The sequence below is a fragment of the Mus caroli genome, chromosome 9 (genome assembly GCF_900094665.2).
Source record: "Mus caroli chromosome 9, CAROLI_EIJ_v1.1, whole genome shotgun sequence".
Classification (NCBI taxonomy): Eukaryota; Metazoa; Chordata; class Mammalia; order Rodentia; family Muridae; genus Mus; species Mus caroli.
In genome coordinates, this window is record NC_034578.1 from 96,338,529 (window position 1) to 96,360,904 (window position 22,376).

The 22,376-nt window shown below is 35.5% G+C and overlaps 1 protein-coding gene across 6 annotated transcripts in view; it reads left to right on the top strand.

The window, feature by feature from the left end:
• Stag1 (stromal antigen 1) overlaps positions 1-22,376 on the top strand; it is a 315,222-nt gene that overhangs the window by 209,900 nt on the left and 82,946 nt on the right. For all 6 annotated transcript variants that reach the window (XM_021171588.2, XM_021171587.1, XM_029481814.1 and 3 more), the window contains 2 exons: positions 5,940-6,047; positions 16,515-16,629. In XM_021171588.2, the coding sequence (XP_021027247.1) occupies positions 5,940-6,047; positions 16,515-16,629 (223 nt within the window). The remainder of the gene's footprint in view (positions 1-5,939; positions 6,048-16,514; positions 16,630-22,376) is intronic.

Below are 22,376 nucleotides of genomic sequence, written 5' to 3' on the forward strand. Positions count from 1 at the left end.
TGGAACTCACTTTGTAGACCAGGCTGGCCTCGAACTCAGAAATCCGCCTGCCTCTGCCTCCCAAGTGCTGGGATTAAAGGCGTGCGCCACCACCGCCCGGCTCATCTGATGCTTTCTTGATACTATTGCTTTTGTCATATAGATTATTAGAATATCCTGGACAAATAACTTAAACTTTTTTACTTCATAATTCTCATTTCCTTGCCTTGTCTGAAAGCCAAGACTTTCTGCTCTATTAATACTATCCTTAATAGCAGATATTGTTTTGTTTGAAAAGCATTTGAAATATTTGTTTCTTTGTTATTATTTTGTAAATGGATCGTTGGATGGGTTTGTTTTATGTTTATTTGTGATGTTGGAAACTTAGACCAGGGCCTGGTGCTCACTATACAGGTACTGGGTCGTAGGTTATATGCTCAAAATATAATTTGCTGTATGATAAAATTTCTGTTTATTTTGAATTCTTTTAACCTGTTCATTAGCCTGAACTAAATTAATATATTTATTAATTTAAACACGTTTTCCTTCCTTGAATAAATTGTGTTTGAACCTAGTATATTTTGTTTTGCTTAAATACAACATTGGAGTTGATTGGTTTCATTTGGGCTGATATTTGTGTGTTCATGAATAAATTTGACACACTTTTTAAACTGATGTCATTTTTAGTTAATATTAGAAAGAGTAAAAAATGTGGAACTGTTTATATAATTCATTGGTAGAGTGCTTTCCTAGCATTCACATAGCCTTGGGTTTCACCTCCATTACCACAAAAGCATAGTATAAAACCTGTTCATATTAATGGAATAAAAAGACAGTCTCTGTGACTTTATATATGTACCTACCTGATTGTGTCTGTGTTTCCTTAAAGTAGCTAACCACTTTTGGTAATGCCACACTGAGTCCTGCAAAGTTGCTCATTCTCTGCACACTGTCCAGTTGTGGCTCTCTATGTTAATTACCATCTGCTACAAGGAGAAGCTTCTCTGATGAGATTTGAATGAGTCACTTATCTAGGGTTATAGCAATATGTAATTAGTGATCAATTTATTGCCATGTTCATTTACTACAATAATTGTAGTAGGTTTTCCTCTAGGGTCCATGATCTCTATATTCTCAGGTTCATGACCTCATTAAAAGTGTTTTAATGGAATGTGCCTTAAATTGCTTTCTTTTTTTTAAGTGGTTGGTTACCTCTATAACATTTGTACCACTCTTGTGAGCAGGTTGTTATAGTTTACAGACTTCATAGCTAGTTAAGATTGGTTATTTCTCTCCTTCTGTAGTATATGTAGGGCACTTTGAACACTAGCCAGTAGTGAAGTTTCCAGTTGAATACCAGCTTCATAATGTGATGTCATTGACAGTTGCTTATAATGTTTCTTATTTTATGTATATGAGTACAGTGTAGCTGTTTTCAGACACACCACAAGAGGGCATCCAACTCCATTACAGATGGTTGTGAGCCAACATGTGGTTGCTGGGAATTGAATTCAGGACCTCTGAAAGAACATGCTCTTAAGCACTGAGCCATCTCTCCAGCCCCTGGTTATACTGTTTTTAAGGAGGTCTATTTAGACAACTTAGAAAGATGTTCCTGATATGGGGTGCTTTTTTGGTAGTATATGTTGTCTAGTGGGGATGTTGCTTTTCTAAAGTACATAATTGAGTTGCCTTTTTTCATAATTTTTTTTAGAGTTTCATACATATATGTATGCTGTGTTGTAATATTTGCCACCTGTCATCTCTTTTTTTCCCTCTGAATCTCTTCTTCCCAGTGTGCTATTGCTTCAGTAATTACACAGCTGTAGGAAATGGCACTACTGCAGCCAGCATAAGTTTTCCATTACTTTCTAAAATGTTTTATGCGTTCTTCACTCTCTGTTCTATTTGAATCTTTTTCTCCATAAATCACACCAGAGGTTTGTCTATTTTTACAATTTCCAATGATGTCCTATCTTTTGGCTCACTTATCTCATGTCTTTCAATTAATAGTTTAATGAAATGAGTTTACTTTTAAATACTACATTGTTTGCAAAAATAAGTTAGAACAAGCAGTTGTTCATGAACATTCAGTCATGAGTACTTTGATTATTCCCTTTATGTTTTCCAGTTTTATTATATCCTATTATATATTTTATCATCCACAGATAGTTTATTGAAAAGAACAATATTCCTTTTTATTTTATTCTATTATCTCAGAATGTGTTCTGAGTATTTCAGGCAATGTTGAGTATGTTTTTATAAACACTGTGGTTGAAGGACCCACATGTTGGCTCAATAAATAAATGTGCTTTCTACCAAGCCTGCTTATTAGAGTTTAATTGCAAGAACTTTCATTGTAGAAGGAAAAAGTCAACTCACACAAATTATCCTCTAACCCCACACGTATTGTAGCATGCGTACATGTATCCTTCACTCTCACAAAGGGAATAAATCAATATAACAAAATTTAAAACAATAATTTTGACAGTAGTTTCCTAGCATGGACAAGGCCTATACTCAATCCCTTGGTGAAGAAAAATAAACAAGCATTTAAATTTATCATACACACACACACACATACATACACACATACCCATACATAAATATATTTATATATACATGTATATATATTCATTAATTTGAATTTTCTTATAGTACCAAATATCTACACTATATATTATAAGTTTACCATTTTATGTTTTTTCTTTTTTTAAATTACATGTATATCTGTCTCTGTGTGTGTACCTGCAGAAGCCAAAATCATAGAATATCCTAGAGCTGGAGTTACAAGTGTTTGTGCTGGGCGGTGGTGGCGCTCGCCTTTAATCCCAGCACTTGGGAGGCAGAGGCAGGCGGATTTCTGAGTTTGAGGTCATCCTGGTCTACAGAGTGAGTTCCAGGACAACCAGGGCTACATAGAGAAAACCTGTCTCGGGGGGAAAAAAAAAAAAAAGTGTTTATAAACCACTCAACATAAGTCCTCCAAATCCAAGAGCAGTACCTGCTCATAACCACTGAGCCTTCTCTTGGGCCTTGTTTACCCTTTTTAAGAGCAATATGTTAGTCTCTATTCAAGGTGTTGACTTGCCTTTCATATATTGTTGCTTGGTGTGCTTCATGGTGTATTAATAAATATCTTTATGTTACTATTGTTACTATTCTGTACCATTCTTCCTAATCATTTATGAAATTATCTTTCCTTTTAAATACTTTTTAAATAAACTAAGCTAATTTCTTTTTTTCAACATTGTTTTCAAACCTTCTAAGAACTTGATAGGCTGAACAAGAAAGTATTCTTTTTTACAGAATACTTGGAAAATAGGTTGCCTAATTTCAATAATCTCTTAAATTTTTTTTCTCTGTGAATTTTTATTGGAATAGAAGAATAGATGTGTTAAAGATACAATGTTGCCCTCTACCTGTCACTTTCCTAAGTCATTGGTTACATCTGTTCTTTTATACATTAATCAGAGATCTCTCAGTGTTCTAGGAATTTGTGATTACAAATGCCTCAGTGATGCCAATACATCATTTGTCTCTTCTGCCTTGTCACTTTGACCTGACTTTCAGGTTTTCTATGTTGGATCTACTTGATGCTTCAGACGATTTTATTGGACAGTATCATTTGAAACTATTCTAGTTGGCTCATTTGTAAATAACCCACATGTGTTATAGGAAACCAAGAGCTTATAGGTGAGGGCAGTTCACCTCACTTGCTTTTTAGCCCTCATGGTTTTCTCTGCTTTCATGAACTCTTCCACACAGTCCTTTTTTCTTTTAGAACTCTTTCTGCCCTTGCTGTGTACCAGGTCATGAACATAGTGTCAAGAAATATTTATAAAGTTTTCATATTTTTCTGAGACTTGATATGTCTTATTAGCTTCATGAATACCTCATGACAGGGCTAGAGGGAGGACTCAGCAAGTTAAGAGCAGTGGCTGCTCTTCAAAAAGATGCAGTTTCAATACTACATGGCAGCCTAGAACTGTCTATAACTTCAGTTCCAGGAGATAAAGGACGCCCTCTTTGGGCCTCCACATTCACCAGGCTCACATATTGTACACAGACGTACATATAGACAAAGCACCCAAGCCCATAAAAAAATCCAAAATCTTTAAAGGTTTCATTATATTACAATTTCTAACACTGTTACACTTTTTTAAAAAATCATGTGTACTAATGCAATTTCACAGTCTCCTAATTTTATCTAGTTTAGTATCTTACTTAATAATGAGCTAAGAATCAAAATCTAGCTTACCCCGGTCTCTTATAGAATGTGCACGAAAACGACCTGGCTTTCCTTCTCTTGGTAGGATTACTGGTAAACCTTCCCACATGACAGGTAAAACCACATTTTATATCCCATTATAAACTCCTCTAAATATTTTTGTGCCATCTGTCAGTTCTACTAATGTTTTGGTTGTTTGGGTTTTTTTCTCCCTACAAAGTATTACAATGTGGCTTATTCGAGTCCTAAACTCCCTCTTCTCTTTCTCAACCTCTGGAATTACAGCCTTAATTCTACATTTGATGGAATATTTTCCTCTTATTTATGAGTTTGTATTTCTGAGATGAAAGTTTTCTTTGGGGTATTTTTCCTGTGGATATTTTCCCATGATAATACTTTGTTTCAGGAGCCTGAGCCTACGAATTGGACATATAGAGAGATATTTGTCCTAACTTATTAATTCCTGCTTAATAGGAATGGAACTTCAAGTCCTGCTTCAAGTCCTGAAACTTGTCTATCTCATTTGTATTCTTTTATCTCTGGGGATATGGAATGTATAGATATATAAAATTAGTTCTATACCTAGTATTTCTTTCTAATGTCTGTTAATAATAAGATTATTCTCTGCTTACATTATCCTGCCTGCCTCATCATAATGAAACAAGCATTGTTTGGGTGAAAGGGAGAGTGTATTTAAATACCTCTAGTTTATCTGTCATTTTGCCATTTATGGCTTTTAGACAAGAGTACAGTTTTTTCCTGGAATTGATTCAACTGCAGTCCTTTGCTGATAAGAGCATTCTAATTATATCTACTAGATTCTTGAAGTTCTTGGGTACTAAGGCATCTCCATTTGAGAGTCAATGAAATAAACTTGTAAAACTATATGTTGTCAGGGACCTATACTCAGTAATTATGTATTCAAACTAATGGTTGAACTGTAATAATATTAATCATTTAAAAATATACTAATAAGCAGGAAATGGATGCTTCATTTTGGGGACAAAAGGGCCTAAAATGCATTTTGATCAATTGGGAAACAGAATTATGAATAAAGGAATGTAATGATAGAAAAATTATGTTAGTAAAGGAACGACTGGAACTGAAAAGATGGCTCAGCTCATACAGAAGTTTGCCCCCAAAACTGATGACCTGGATTGAATCCCAGGGACCAACATGGTGGGGCAAGAAGAACCAGCTTTCAAAAGTTGTTCTTTGACCAGATGAGGGCTGTTACTGGCATATACACAAACAAATAAATAAGCAGACAGACAGACAGACAAAGGTAATACTTAAAGGAATGTGTATTTAGTGGGAAATTGACATTACAGGTAGGTGATAAAATATTTCGTTAATACAGTTCTGGGAAGAATCGTTACCTTGCATGACTAGTTGTGTGAGTCAGGACAAATCTGTCCCATGAGTATATTTAAAAGACAGAAAGCCTTGTGCTCATCTAAAGAATGTGCTTACTTAGTCTAATATATATTTCACCTGTATTGACTGTCATTTTCTATGGAAATTTCACATGGGAAAATGGGAAGTGTTTATTTTATCTGGATTTTCTAAATTTCATATAGTAAATACATTACAATTGGTGGGAAATACTAAAAGAGACAACAAGTAAAATGGGTGTGTTTTCAGCCTTTATCATCATTTTGCATAAATTAAATGAGGAATTACATAAGTGAAAAGTTTCTGTGGTTCTGATGTGACTTTACATTTTCAGTGGCAGTGAAGAAGCTCTTTCCAACGAAGACTGTGAAAATGTTTACCATTTGGTGTATTCAGCACATCGCCCTGTTGCTGTGGCAGCTGGAGAGTTCCTACACAAAAAGTGAGTCAGTTATCTTGTAAACATGTTCCACTTCTGTATGTTTGTTTTCATGTTAGTAGAAGAGTACTGAAAAGAGAGATCTCAGTCGTTAAATGTACTTGCTAATAATTTACAGATAGTCGAAGAGAATAGCAGTGACTGAACATAAGACTTAAGATGTCCTCCTCACTGTATTTGATGTTCTTAAACTTTGTGGACTATTTCCTTTATTATGGTTCATATCTAGGAGAGTGAGCTGTGTGTCATATTCCTCTTCTGTGACATCTGAGCTGTGGTTCTTAGGTGGGTTTAAGAATAGACTCTTAAAGCTTATAAAAGTCTTTTGGGTTTTGTTGTTGTTGTTGTTGTTGTTGTTGTTTTTCCAAAAACTCAGCTCACACCTTTGCTACATGTGATACCTACACATGAAGTTGTATCTCCTTGCAGCTGACGCCCACATTTTCATGGAATCATTATTATGATCAGTTTGGTGTTGTAATTCTGATATATATATTCAGTTCCTTTTTACTAGAGTTTATTGTGGAGAGCCGTGCCACGAGCAATCGCCATTATAAGATGGCACTGGCCTCCGCTGTGCCTAACTAGTAAACAAGCCTTGTACGCAGGTGTGAGAGTGAACTCACGCCTAGTCACTGCCCATCTTGAGGCGTAGTAATGGGGTGATGGGTGAGCAACAAATCAGGAGCTGACACGCCACATCAGGTGCTGAAATGCCATGGCTGAGGGCTATATAAGCAACACCATTTTCCAGGGTCTGGGTCTTCCCTCCTGAAAAAGCAATAAAGCTTTTTTTTGCTGCAGAAGATTCCGGTTGTCCGAATGTGTTCTTGCCGGCGAGAACAATAGCTCGGGACAGTTTATAAATATAAGCTACTATGAAACTTACCTTTTGATTGTAGATTATGTTAAATACTGTATAATTTAGTAGATAAATTTAATCTCACTATATACATTCTTGTTCATGTATATGCCTTTTGCTTTGTTTTCATTTTTGAGTGTGTGTGTGTGTTCAGACTTAGTGACTTCAGTTGTGAGCAAGGGGGGGATGGGGACCAAAAGGTCCATTACATGTACTAATTTGTGATTATACAAAAGTTTTTATCATAAAAATCTTTTGTAAATAGAAGCTAGGTGCTAGTACATGCTGGTAGTGAAAGCACATAGGAAGAGTTTAAGGTTTTCAGGCTTGACTTGATGGCCTCTCACACATGCCAGGCAAGCATTCTACTGCTAAGCTATACCCAGCCTCAGAGACATGGATTTTAAAATAGTATTGGACTTGCCAGTTATTTGACACCTTTGACTAGTATGGGAATTTCTACATTTTTCTTGGGATATTGTATATGCCACAGTGTATATTAGAGTTTTCCCTTTTTCCAATATAGTTAGTCTCTGTTGTCTATTTAACTTTTCAAAATGTTTTGTGATTTTTAGAAAGAATGTATTGCTTCTGTATCTTCACTGAGAAAAATCAAGGACTTGTGTGTGTGTGTGTGTCTGTCTGTCTGTCTGTCTGTCTGTGTGTGCATTATATATGTAATATATAACATATACATAATATATAGCTAATATATAATCTCTCATATTTGATATGATTATTATATAGTTTATTATATATATATACATACATACATATATATGTGTATATGACCATAAGCTGCAGAACTTGAGTTAAAGATAGAACATTTATTTCTTATCTATAGTGTATGACTGAGTTTTAAATATTTGCTAGAAATTTTAATGAGAATATTTTATGTAAAAATCCAGAATAGGTAGCCTCCACTGTGTCTTATTTTTTTGTAAAAATCACCCAATTTCTGTGTAAATTATGAAAGCTTTTTTTATTAATGCTTTCAATTTCTTCTCTTAGAAAAATTCACATTTCAGTAACTTCATCTTTAGTGACTTCTTTTAGAATTCTTTATAGTAGTTCTTAAAATTATAATACATAAGCTGTACTATCCATGGAATTTTCATGAATAAATTAGGGTTTGCTCTTGTAGTCCCAACTCCTCAGGAGGGTGAGAAAGGAGAAGATTGCTTGAATGCAGGGTAGGCTCTCCTAGGAAACATGGCAAGAAGCCATTTCAAAACAAAAACCAAAGTACATAGGACATAAACACAGTCATGTTGTATATAAGTTCTACATAGTCATCAAGAGGCATCAAAATAGTAAGTTCTAAAGTGAATATTTAATATTACCCAGTTTTTATATTTGAGATTAATTACAACCAAGAAAGTTGTAGAGGGTTAGGGGGGTTTCATGCCTAGTGTTAGGATTATTTTAGGTAGCCTTTGGATTTTGTAGGCAGTGTTGTAAAAAATTTTATTTAGACTATATATATATGTATATTTATACACAAACTTAAGTATATTCCATGGTTTTTGTCAATGTTTAAGAGTTAATAGTGTGATTCCTTTTGACCCTTTTCGGACATCCTTTCTGTTACTTTAACCTTCTCACTCTTTGTCTGCAATTATCTCCTTTCCCTCTGGCATATTAGGCCTCCTTCTTTTCCTATTTTTCCATATAGATTACTTGTACCCCACTTTTGGTTTTTCATTACTCCCCCATCCACTACCCCAGCACTAGTTCCTTTCTACTCTCCTGGTTTCTGTAGATATATTATCACATTCAAAAACGTGTAGCTCGGAGCCTCTAATGAGAGCGAACATGAGACATTTGTGTTTCTGAGTCTGGGTTATGTCACTGAACATGATGTTTTCTACTTTATCATACATTTACCTTCAAAGTTAGTGACTTCATTTTTCTTTAAATTTGAATAGTATTACATAGTACCACATATGTACCACATTTTCATTATCCATTCATCAGTTGGAAGACATTTGTTTTGTTTTTTGTGAGTAGAATAGCAATGAACATGGCTAATCAACTATCTGGATTATGATGTAGAGTCCTTTGGACATATGCCAAGAAGTAGTATACTGTGTCATATGGTAGATCTATACTTGGTTTTTGCAGATTTTCTAAACTAATCTCCATAGTTGGCAATCCCTCCAACAGTGAGTGAAGATGTACATTCATTTCTCCACATCCCTGCCATCATTTATATGTTCTTTTGGTCTTTGCCATTCTGACTGGGGTAAGATAAAGTCTCAAAATTGTTTTGATTTGCATTTCCCTAATTGCTAGAGATGATGAACTTTTTTTTTTTTCTTAGCTATTTCTTAGCCATCTTTTTTCGTCTTTTTTGGAATTTTCTCTTCTCAGATCGCAGGCCAATTTTACACATGGGTCTCAGTCGGTCTGTCTCTGTCTCTCTCTGTCTCTGTCTCTCTCCATGTATATGTGTATGTTCTGGATATTAATGTACTGCCAGATGAATAGCTGTCAATAATTCATTTCCATTTTGTAAGTTTTCTCTTCACCCACTTCATTGTTTCTTTAACTGTAGAGAGGATTTTTAGTTTCATGAAGTCCTGTTGGTTCATTGTTGCTAGGGCAAATGGAGCCCTCCCTATTCGTAAAGTCCTATCCTATACCTATATCTACAGGATACTGTGTATGTTTTCTTCTAGCCATTTCAGAGTTTGAATTTCACGTTTAGGTCTCTGATCCATTTGGAGTTAGCTTTTATAGACAGTGATATATAGGGTTGATCTAATTTCATCTTTCTAAATGTGGGCATCCAGTTTCGCAGAACCATTTGTTGAAAATGTTTTCTGCTTATATTTCAGTCATCTTTTCCGACTATTAAATAGCTGAAGTTCTGTGTGCTCTGTGTTTGGGTCTTCAGTTTTTCCCATTGTCTACATTTCTGTTTTTGTAACAATACCATTGTGTGTTATTACTATGACTCTGGACTATATCTTATGATCTGGAGTGGTAATCCTTCCAGCATTATTCTTTTTGCTTAGAAATAATGTTGGTTATGTGTGGTCTTTTGTGGCTCCATACAAATATTCAGATTTTTTTTCCTATTTCTTGAAGAATGAGATGGGAATTATGATTGGGATTGCATTGGAACTATGTATAGGTTTTGATAAAATGGTCATTTTCACAATACTAATTTATAATTTATGAGCATGGGTTATCTTTTCATTTTCCATTGTCTTTATCTCTTTCTTCTGGGGCGTAAAGTTTCCTTTGCTTCCTTGGTTAGGTTTATTCTGGATATTTTAGTTTGGGGGGCTATTCTAAATGGGAGTGTATCTATAATCTGCTTTTTGTTGTTCTGTAGACAACTCTTGATTGGTGCAAGCTTGCCTTGTATTCTATGAGATTTCTGAACGTAATTGTTTCTAGATGGGTTTTGGTAGAATTTTTGTGGTCTCTCATGTGTAGTATTATATCATCTGCAAATAGGAATAGTTTAACCTTCTTCCTTTCTCTTGCCTTATTGCTTTAAGTACTACTTTGAGCACAGTATTAAAAGGGAGTGAAGATAGTGAGTATCCCTGTGTAGTTCCTGACTTCAGTGGTAGAGCTTCAACCTTTGCTCTATGATGTTAGTTACGTATGTACAGCTTTTAGTTTTTTTGAAGGATGGTCCCTCTAGCACTAATTTTCTAGGACTTTACCTCAAAGGTGTGTTTGATCTTATCAAAGACTTTTATGCATATATTGAAATGACGATGTGATTTTTTTTCTTTAAGTCCATTTTTATGGTTTATTGCATTTATTGATTTGTAAATGTTAGACATGGATAAAGCCATATATAATCTTTTTTATGTATGTCTGAATTTTGTTTGGAAGTATTTTATTGAACATTTTTGAATCTATATTTAACAGGGATATTGGCCTGTGTTTTTCTTTGTTGTTGTGTCTTTACCTGATTTTGATATTAGACTGATACTAAATTCATAAAAGGAATTTAGAAACCTCTCTTTCTCTCTCTCTCTCTCTCTCTCTCTCTCTCATTCCTTCTTTTTCTTTCTTTTCTCTAGGTAAAAAGGGGTTGACTATAAGTCTTTGAAAGTCTGGTAGAATTCTGTGAATCTATCGATCTGAACTTGTGTTTTTGTTGATTGGTGACTTTTTATTAGTACTTCAATCTCATCGATTGTTATGTGTCTTTTTAGGTTGTTGACTTCTTAGTTTAATTTTGGAGGTTTAGCTGAATCCTTTTTTTTTTTAAGTTTTCAAACTTAATAGACTTTTAAGTTTTTAAAATAGTCCCAAATAATATTCTGACTTTTTAAAATGTCTGTTGTAATGTTTTTCTGTCCATTTCTGAGTCTTCTCATTTGTATCCTGTCTTTGTTTAGTTGGGCCAAGGACTTATAAATCCTACTTATCTTTGTAATCATCCAGCTGGTATATTCAATGATGTGGTTTTTAAAATTTGTTTCTTTTTCATTGATTTCTACTCTGTTTAAACATCATCATTTTATTTCCTCTTGGTGACTGGATTTGGATATGGTTTGTTCTATTTCTATAAATTTTTTAGTTTAATCATAAATGATTTATTTGTGCACTTTCTGATTTTTTTCTAGTGTAGCAAGTTAAAGCTATAAATTACCCTGTAGGGCTGTGTCCCAGTGGGGTTTGTTGAGTTGATTTCATTTTCATTTAATTCCAAGAAATTTTTTATTCCTTATTGATTTTTTTTACTCATTCACCATTTAATAATGAGCTGTTTCGTGTTCATGAGTTTATATATTTACTAGCGTTCTTACTGTCAATTTTAAAAGTTACTGCATAATGGATATTTCAGTCTTTCTGATTTTGTAATCATTTGTGCTGTATGGTATGGTCTATTTTAGCAGCTAAGGTATGCTGCTGAATAGAATGTATGTTCTTTGGTGTTAGGTGGAATATTCTGTATATATCTGTTAATTTCATTTTCTGTAATCAGATGTTTCTCTGTTTAGTTTTTGTCTAGATGATCTACCTGTCTATTGAGAAAAGTGGAGTGTTGAAGTCATGTAATATTTACAAATTCATTTTAATCTGTGCCTATAAATCTAGTAGTGCTTGTTTTATGAAATTGGGTGCCCTGGAGTTTGGTTCATATATGTTTGGGATAGTAATTTTGTTTGTTAACTGTTCCCTTAATTAGAATGAATGAAACGTTCTCTTCTGATTAGATGTAATTTGAAGTCTTATTTTGTTAGGTATTAAGAACCTGATATCTGCTTGCTTATTGGTTCCATTTGATTGACATGCGTTTGTCCATTCTTTCACACTAAAAAGATTCCTATCTTTTAAGCTAAGATTTGTTTTTTTTTCTTTTTAAGGCATTTTTATTAGATATTTTTTTCATTTACATTTCAAATGCTATCCCCAAAGCCCTCTATACCTTTCCCCCCACCCCACCCCTCGGACCTCACCCTGCTCCCCAACCCACCCACTCCTGCTTCCTGGCCCTGGCGGTCCCCTGTATTGGGGCATATGATCTTCACAAGACCAAGGGCCTCTCCTCTCATTGATGGCTGACTAGGCCATCCTCTGCTGCATATGCAACTAGAGACACAGCTCTGGGGAATTGGTTAGTTCATATTGTTGTTCCTCCTATAGGATTTCAGACCCCTTTAGCTCCTTGGGTACTTTCTCTAGCTCCTTCGTTAGGGGCCCTAGTCAGAATGGCTAAGATCAAAAAATCAGGTGACAGCAGATGCTGGCGAGGATGTGGAGAAAGAGGACCACTCCTCCATTGTTGGTGGGATTGCAAGCTGGTACAACCATTCTGGAAATCAATCTGGTGGTTCATCAGAAAATTAGACATAGTACTACCGGAGGATCCTGCAATACCTCTCCTGGGCATATATCCAGAAGATGTTCCAACCGGTAAGAAGGACACATGCTCCACTATGTTCATAGCAGCCTTATTTATAATAGCCAGAAGCTAGAAAGAACCCAGATGTCCCTCAACAGAGGAATGGATACAGAAAATGTGGTACATTTACACAATGGAGTACTACTCAGCTATTAAAAACAATGAATTTATGAAATTCCTAGGGAAATGGATGGACCTGGAGGGCATCATCCTGAGTGAGGTAACCCAATCACAAAAGGACACACATGATATGAACTCACTGATAAGTTGATATTAGCCCAGAAACTTAGAATATCCAAGATGTGTTTCTTGTAGATAGGAGGATTTCTTTCTTGATCCATTTATTCAGCCATTGTTTTTTCTTTGGAGAGTTTAGGCCATTAATATTTAAAGGTACTGAAATGTGTAGAAATTGGCATCATATTGATTTTTTTTTTTTTTTTTTGGTAGAGGTGTTTGTTTTCTTTGTAGTGCTTTGTGTTTAAGTATTATGGATTTGTATTTTTTCCCACAGTCTCTCTCCTATCCTCATTCCTCTGTTCAGAGGTATTGCTTTTTTTATTTTCTTTAGGCTTGGTATTTAGGTTTGGTTTGTCAGATATAATGTGATTTAGGTTGTTAATATCTTCGAAAGTTTTTCTTCTTCAATTATGGTAGATGGTTTTGCAAGATCTATTTGTTTACTCTTGCATTCATATATTTTTAGTTTTTAGAATGCCTTAATCCAGCCTCTTGTTGCTTTCAAAGTTTCCAATGAGAAATAAGCTGTTATTCTGATATGGGTTTTTTAATGTGTCTTGGGGGAGGGGAGGTTTGCTCCCTTGCAGCTTTCAGTATGCTTTCTTTATTATGTCTCCTTAGTGTTTTACTGTTACCATAAACCATAGGGGTTTCTTTTGGAATTACCTATGTTTTCTTCCTCTTGTATTCTCTGCCTGTGTCTCTCCGTTTAGCGCTGGCTGTTTTCTTCCACAGTCATGTTCAGAGTCTTCTTCCACATGGAATCTTTTCATTATCATCATTAATCATTTCATTTACATTTCAAATGACGTCCCCTTCCCAGTTACCCCTCCACCAACCTTCCCTCCCATCCCCCTCTTCCCCTTTGCCTCTGAGGGTGCTCCTCACCCACTCATTCACTCCTGCCTTACTGCTCTAATGCATACTGCCTTGATGCTGGGGCATCAAGCCTCCACAGGACCAAGGGCCTCCCTCCCATTGATTTCAGATAAGGCCATCCTCTGCTACATATGTGTTTGGAGCCATAAATCCCTCCACTTGTACTCTGGTTGGGGGTTTAATTCACCAGAAGCCCTGGATGGTTCAGTTAGTTGATATTGTTCTTCTTACATGGTTGCAATTCCCTTCAGCTTCTTCAGTTCTGCCCCTAGCTCTTCCATTGGAGCCCCTGAGCTCAGTCCAATGATTGACTGTAATCTTAAAATTGAAGGTTTTTTTTTTCATGATATCTCATATTTCATATATGTTACTTTCCTACATGTTTCTTATTTGATCTCTATCCTACTTTTAACTTCAAATCCTCATACTCTTATCTTCTGCTTGATTCATTTTACTTATAAGGCTTTTCTTTGAGTCTTATAATTGAGTTGCTGGCATTCTTTTATTACATCTTCATTTCAGTTTGCGTCCTCTTCAGTGTGTTTACCTCTTTGTTGATTGCCTTTCTCAAGTTTTGGAGTTTTTTTAGTTATTTCTCACAGCCTTCTGTTTGTGTTTTCTTGGTAGTCAGTCAGGTGTTTGGCTCCTTAAGTTCTTTCATCTAAATTCTGTTCAGCATTTTCTTTTATCTTTTTTTAAAACTCCTTTTTAACATCATTGTTTTTTGATGAAGTTTGTGATTCTTCTTGTATAGTGTATCCTGCAAATCATCTCAGAAATTCTCATTGGCAAGTATTTTTATGGGGATAGTAGGTTTGGGTGAAAGATACTGGTTTGATCTTTTATATTGTTCATATTTTGAGGATAAGGTGAACAAACTTTCTAGTTCTTAGTCTGATATGAACAGATGGAACAGAAGAGAGAATGTGAGGGCAGGTTGGGCCTAGAGGTTAGAAATGGCTTGGGTGGAATGAAGCCAAGTGGATAGAGAGGATTTGGCTCGTGTTCTAGGGTGTGCTTCCTACTCTTAAGTTTTAGAGTGAGGGGATTAGATATGGCTATGGAGAAATGTTGACAGGGGCTTGTGGGTTGGTGAACAGGTAGGGGATGGTCCTGGCAGAAGCCTAGAGATAATATATAGCGCAGGCAATAAAGGTGAAACTAGGCTGGAGCACTGGATATGGCACCTGGGCTAGATCTGAGTAATTGGTGAGAAAGCATGGATTGGGGGAAGTCATGGAGATTAGCCCTATGAAAATTCTCAAAAGTCAACATTACGTGTTTAATTTGTTACCAGTTTGAAAGCCACCTCCAATAGAATACTTTTTAATTACATAAGCCCTTCATTTGAAAAGCTTGTAAACTAGCGTATGTTATTTGCTGGTCCCTATTTTCTTATTTTTCTATAAAATACATGAGATGATACAGCTAGTCTATTTCCATCTACTAGAGCAGTGATTCTCAACCTTTCTAATGCTGCAACCCTTTTAATATGGTTTCTCATTTTGTGGTGATCCCCAATCATGAAATCATCGTTACTTCATAACTGTAATTTCGGTAGTTATGATCATGATGTGAATATCTGATACATAGGATATCCATTATGTAACTTCTGTGAAAAAGTTACTCAACCCACACAGGGGCTGAGAAGCACAGGTTGAGACCCACTGCCCTAGAGTCCTTAGGAAGACGTAGTTCCTCCTGAGAAATAGATTCCTGTTCCCTGCTGTGTCCTTGGAGCAGTCCCTTTTAAAAATAAGGCAGCGTTGGGTTTGGGTTTTTTTTTTTTTTTTTTTAGAGTGTTATTGTTGTTTTGGGTTTTGGTTTTGTTTATTTAGTTTGGTTTTTCATTTTTTTTAGAGGCGAGGTTTCTTTGTGTAGCCCTGGCTCTCCTGGAACTCACTCTGTAGCTTAGGCTCAAACTCATGTATGTGCCTTTTCTCTGCCTCCTGAGTACTAGGATTAAATGTGTACTTCACTACTGGCAGGCAGGAGCTTTGTTTATTAGAATAAATCTATATAGCAAATTTAAAACTTTATTTTCTTTCTTAGCCATATTTAAAAGTTTTGTTATTGAAAAAATTTTTAAATGATAGGATAGACTACTATCTCTAAATGATAAGCAATAACCATAAGAGAATACTAAAGGCATAAAGATTAAAATGTAGCTTTTTGGTTATTGTTTAACATTTCCTTCAATGTATTTATGACTGAAGTAAATACATAAGAAACTAGATAGATCAATTTAAAATTATATACTCTCTTAATATCAATCATAAGATAATAGACGTGCATATATTTTTTTATAAATATTTCAGATTGACTGTTCATTACTGAAAACATTTCCTCATGTTGAACTGTGTAAGATACTTTATATCTGACATTTTTTGACGAATAATGGTCTTTTAGTAGCATGTGACCGAAAGCTCAACACTAGAAAAATTGAAGCTGGAACATCAAGAATTCAAGGGCAACCTAGGCTACACCGTGTCTCAAAAACATGGGTTTTATTGAATTAGAATGAATTACAATGAACTTTCTAATTTATGTTTTGAAAAAAATACTGAAGTTTGTATTCATGTGAATTTGTATTGTCCCCTTGCCCCAGGCTGTTCAGCAGACATGATCCACAAGCAGAGGAAGCATTAGCAAAGAGGAGAGGAAGGAACAGTCCAAATGGGAACCTCATTAGGATGCTTGTTCTTTTCTTTCTGGAAAGTGAGGTAAGAAGGGATTTAGTTCACTCTTCTTTACTTCTATTTTTTTTTTTTTTTTGATTCATTGAAAGCAGTTGGGGTTCATTTCAGTCATAGGAAAACAAGCCTTTTCCTTGTAAAGTTACCTTTTTGAATTACTCCATACTCAGCTTTTTGTGAGAAATTCGGAATATATGTGTAGGATTGTATCAATATACTTATAGGAATGTATCAAAACTGAATACACACTAGTGAGTTTAAAGTTTTACATTGTTTATAGAATGCCAGTTTTACATGCTTTTTTTTTTTAATGTTAAATTTCTCCCTATAGCTCTTAAATTGTTTTATTAAACAGTCTTAAGGGCTTGAGGGGTTTGGATTGTGGTGGAGGTTTGCCTGGCACACAGAAGGCCCTTGGTTAAAGTCTCTGCATTGCCAAGTAATGGTAGCACATAGCTGTAATTCCAGCACTCAGAAGGCAGAGGCAGATGGATCTCCATAGGTTGGAGTCCACTCTGGTTTACAGAGCAAGCTCCAGGACAACCAAGGCTACACAGAGAAACCCAGTCTTGGGGGTGAAAAAACAACAACAAAAGTTGTGAATGTTGTCAGACTGTTAAAACTATTAGTTCTAGCTATTTGAATATAATATTTAATTTTTGTTTACTGTAGTCAGTTATCATTTTTGGAATTTTATAAGTAGCACGCACAGCAGAACTGTTATTGGAGAGAAAAGTTTTATTTGCTCACTAAAATGTCTCTTAATAATTTAATCCACATTTTCTACTACAGACAAGGTGAAGGTTAAACAATAATGTTGGTTAAAAGACCCTGAATGTATAAACTACTTAGTTCAGAAATTAATGAAAATAGAATTGCGAAAGAAGTAAAGAAAATTAGAAGTCCAAGAAGACCTGGCCGCACAAACTTCTAATCCACAGTAGATGAGTGGATGTGTCAGGCAGATCACAAGTGCAGTGCCTGAATAGGCTAACTGTGTGATTTCAAGGCCTGCTATTCAACTTAGACCCTAAGTTTCAGAATTTTGAAATACAAAAGAGAGAAGACCCTTGCCTGTTTTGTATCAGGCTCTAGTTCAGTATCACAACGAAAAGAAAGAATTTTTAAAAATTAAGACTCAACTTTACTTGGGAAAAATAAAATGTCAGAGAAAGAAACCTAAGAGATTTTATGAATGTTCTAATTTGATAGCACTGTAACAACTCTATAAAAATGGAGTAAGACAACCTATGTAAAAACTAAAGCAAGAAAAGTTCGAAGCAAATAAATGGAATCGGAGCCAAAGGACACAGCTAGAAGTTGTCACTATTTCTTCAATTAAGACAAAATAAAGAATAATATGGAAACAAAATCAGCAGGAGAGTTGCATTCAAATGCGTTAAGAACGGTGTTTCAAATAGACCCAGAAATTAGTAGGGTATCCTTTTTTTTTTTAATTTTTAATATTTTTATTACATATTTTCCTCAATTACATTTCCAATGCTATCCCAAAAGTCCCCCATAGCGCCCCNCACTTCCCTACCCACCCATTCCCATTCTTTTGGCCCTNGCATTCCCCTATATTGGGGCATATAAAGTTTGCAAGTCCAATGGGCCTCTCTTTCCATTGATGGCCGACTAGGTCATCTTTCGATACATATGCAGCTAGAGACAAGAGCTCCGGGGTTCTGGTTATTACATCATGTTGTTCCAACAATAGGGTTGCAGATCCCTTTAGCTCCTTGGGTACTTTCTCTAGCTTCTCCATTGGGAGCCCTGTGATACATCCAATAGCTGACTGTGAACATCCACTCCTGTGTTTGCTAGGCCAAAACAATTCTGGGAATTGTAATACAGGTCTCCAAACTTGTAGGACAAGCATTTTATCTGTTGAGCTACCTTTCAGCTCATGTTCAAGTTTCATAAAACTAGCTAGATGATTAACTCTTTTAGCAAGATCAAAGTCCCAATATTGGAATACTTAGAAATTTTAGGTTTAATAACTTGGGCTGATGATTTAACTGAGAATGATTTGTCATGAACTAAATTCTTACAATTTCCATTATATTCCAAACTCCTCTAATGTATTTAACTATCTACCGGAGGTTAAAACGAAGAGAATTCTTGATATAAAACATTGGAAGCAAATTTGAAGCTACTTGAAGATGAATCATAATATGCCCAGAGTATTATAATTAAAATCTCCAGGAAATTGGAGTAGTTTAATCAAATGTATAAGTTTCAAAGAAAGTCTGTAAAATGAATTCTAATTTTATCTTACAAAATAAAGTGTACCAGTATTATGAATAAAATTAAAATATAATTTCAACTTAGACATAAATTTTTAAATATCCATCTTCCTGTGTAGTGTCTGTTTATTAAAGTTATTTGTCTGTTTGTTTTTCTAATTCTTGAAGAGTTTCCCAGTACCTGATTTTACTGGGTGATACCAGTAACCATCTTTTAGAACGTTATTTTCCTTGTAATTTTAAAGTTACCAATATTTTTTAATCCCAAGGACTTAATTGCTGCTGCTGTTATATAACAGTTGTTGAAAATGTTTTTAAGTCCTCACAGTTTCATCTTTGACTCACAATGGAAATTCCTTGTTATTCTTAGTGTTGCTAGAACTTTTTTTCTCAATTGTTTTATGGGAGTCCAAATTAATTTGAGATCTTCAGGCTCTGTGGTTTTCATATAAGTCTGAAGGCAAAATTGCTAAACATTATATCAAGCCCATCCGTAACTGACAATGTTGTATAGCTTAATGATACTGATAAAGTTGGAACTTACTTCAAAAATGAGCCAATTCATAATCTTTCCCTTTAATGAGCTAATTAAATTTGTAACGTCTTATTTTTTAACAGAATGCACTCATGAGTTACTTTTCTTGTTGTCAAATATTTTATTAAATGTCTGACAGAAATAGCTAACAGAAGGAAGAACTGTTATTTTGGTTCATGATTTGAGTTCATTGTGGCAAAAAGAGCAGAATAGGGCCGCTGTTAACATTGACTCTGGAGCAAGAAGCAGAAAAGGAGAGTGATGGTATTCAGGTTGCTTTCTCATTTTTACCTTTTTATTCAGTCTGATCCTCGGTCTACAGCATGGGTTGTTCTTTCATAGTTCAACCTCTCTGTTTAAGCTTCCTCAGCGACACATCTTTTATGTCTCCCAGGTTCAGTCAGGTTGACCATGAAGATTATCTACCATGGACCAACTCCTTATCTTGACACCCAAATATGTGACTTTTAAGCCTTTATAATATTCCACTTCGGGCCCTGAAAGAGTTATATCCATCTCTTAATGCAAAATGAATTCAGTCCAACTTGGAAAGTCTACATAATATTCAATAGTCTCAGTGCCATTGAGCAATCCAGGGTCTCTTCTGGGACTCAACAAAATTAACTACAAGTATGTATAAAATAAAACAAATTACATATGTCTAATATACACAGGCAAAGAATAAGCATTTCTATTCTTAAAAGTAAGAGTAGGGCTATAGCAAGAAAAGATCAGACTAAAACCCAACTGGGCAATAACTAAACCAGGTACTCAGTGTTTTGCAACTACATAGCATCACCTAGGCCTCCGTAGCCTTGAGTAGGCCATCCATCTATTTTTGCGTCCTGCAACACATGACCTCTCTTTGGCTAGCACTACTTTTGCCTACAGCTCTTCTTAATTCAGTTTGCATGATCTTAGCATCTTCAATGTTTTACCACCTCTGTTACCAACATTACCAGAGTGTCGCAAGATGCTTCATTAGAGAGAATCTTACCATTCCACACATTTTGTAGCCTCAGAGGCTTTCTGAATCCTTAGGATAAACCTCCTTGACTTTGGGATTCTTACTTATTTAATATCTGCTATGGCAGCACCATGGGGGTGATGTTCCCAAGTTCTGACAACTGGAGATGTCATCTGCTCCCATCTACCATTGCTATAGTCTGCCTTAGCAGCTAAACCTATGTAAACACTTCACTAGGTAGTTGTTTTCATAAACACATGGAACCCTTTCTCACACATTCTCCTTCAAATACATTTGCGCTTTTACAAGCTAGCCTTTTAATGGGTTAGATACTGCATTCAGAATACCTTTCCTGTTATCTCACAATATGTGAATTTGTTCAGGTGATTTTTCTCCACAACAGCCTTGTCTTCAGCTTTAAGCTTGGAAATCTGCCATTCCTCCCCACTGTACGTTTTCCTTTTTCCTTCTCCTTAGATCTGGCAATAAGTATTGAGCAGTACTATACAATAGCCTAATACTATGCTGTCTTGAAGTTTTTACTGCTAAACAAATAAGCTGTTGTCATTGAATTCAGTCACACTTTTAAGGTCTTGGGACATGGGCAGAAAACACCCATGTTCATTGTACTATGAATGGTTTTTATTCCAGTTCCTACTAGAGTTTTACTGCCCCTGAAGTCTTTAGCATAATCTCTCCTATTGACTTTGCTGTCAGTGCCTGGTATTCCACACTCTGGCCAGAATGGCTCATGAAACTCTGCTTAGGGCACTCTGAGTTTTTTCTAGTCTAGCTCCAAACTCTTCAACATTTCTCCCAGAGAGAGACCACTTCCAAAGGCCTATGAACTATATTCAGGTTTATTATAGCAGCAGCCATACACCTCAATATAAATTTTATTGGTTATTTTTCTTGTTGCTATAACAACATACCTGACAAAGCAGCTTAAGGAAGAAAAGGCTTGGTATGGTTCACAGTTTGTGAAAATACAGTTCATCCTGGATGGGAAACCATGTCAGTAGAAGCATGAGATACCAGCTTGTGCTGCATTTGCAGTTAGGGAGCAAAGAGAGATTAATGTTACTGCTCAACTTATAACTGTAAGTGACACAGTGCTTCCCATATCAGAATTGGTCTTCCCTACAGTTAGGCCTCTCTAGAAGTATTCTGAAAAAGAACTCCCAGATAGATGTCTCCTAAGGTATACAAATCCATCCAAATCATTAATAAAGAGTACCACAACACTGTATTGTACCATCATCTCCTTACAGTCCAAAAGATAAGGAAATGATCAAATTAGCATCTGCAATAAGAATATTGATTACTATAAACAAAATCTGATAAGAATGGTTAACAGTAGCCAGGCCGTGGTAGCATACGCCTTTAATCCCAGCACTTAGGAGACAGAGGCACGTGAGTTTCTGAGTTTGAGGCCAGCCTGGTCTACAAAGTGAGTTCCAGGATAGCCAGGGCTACACAGAGAAACCCTGTCTCGAAACAAACAAACAAAAACAAACAAAAAGAATGGTAACAATGTACCAGAGCTAAATTTTTAAAGCACAGAAAAGAAAAGTCATCTAAAAGTATACTGATTCTGCAGCTGGAAAGATGGCTCAGCAAAATCATGTGCTGCCCTTCTAGAATAGCCAGGTTCAATTTCCAGCATCCATATGGTAACTTACAGCTAACAATTTGTAAATTCCAGGTCCGGAGTATCAAAAACCTTTTGGTCTCTCAGGGCACCAGGTACATATGTGGTATTTATAAATACAAGTAGGGAAAACACTAAAGAATGTTTTTTAAAATAAATGTTTTTTCAAAGAAAACTGATGCTAATAGAATTATACTAGTTGAAAGAATTAAAATATATCATTAGATCCTTCATCAAAAACCTCAGGCCAAATTAGTCAAGATGAAAGATACATTACCAGTTTCTAAAAGGATGAAGACTGTAAAAGCAATAAAATATAACAAATAATGTATATTCTCATGATCAAAACTAAAACATTCCTTTTATTAACTG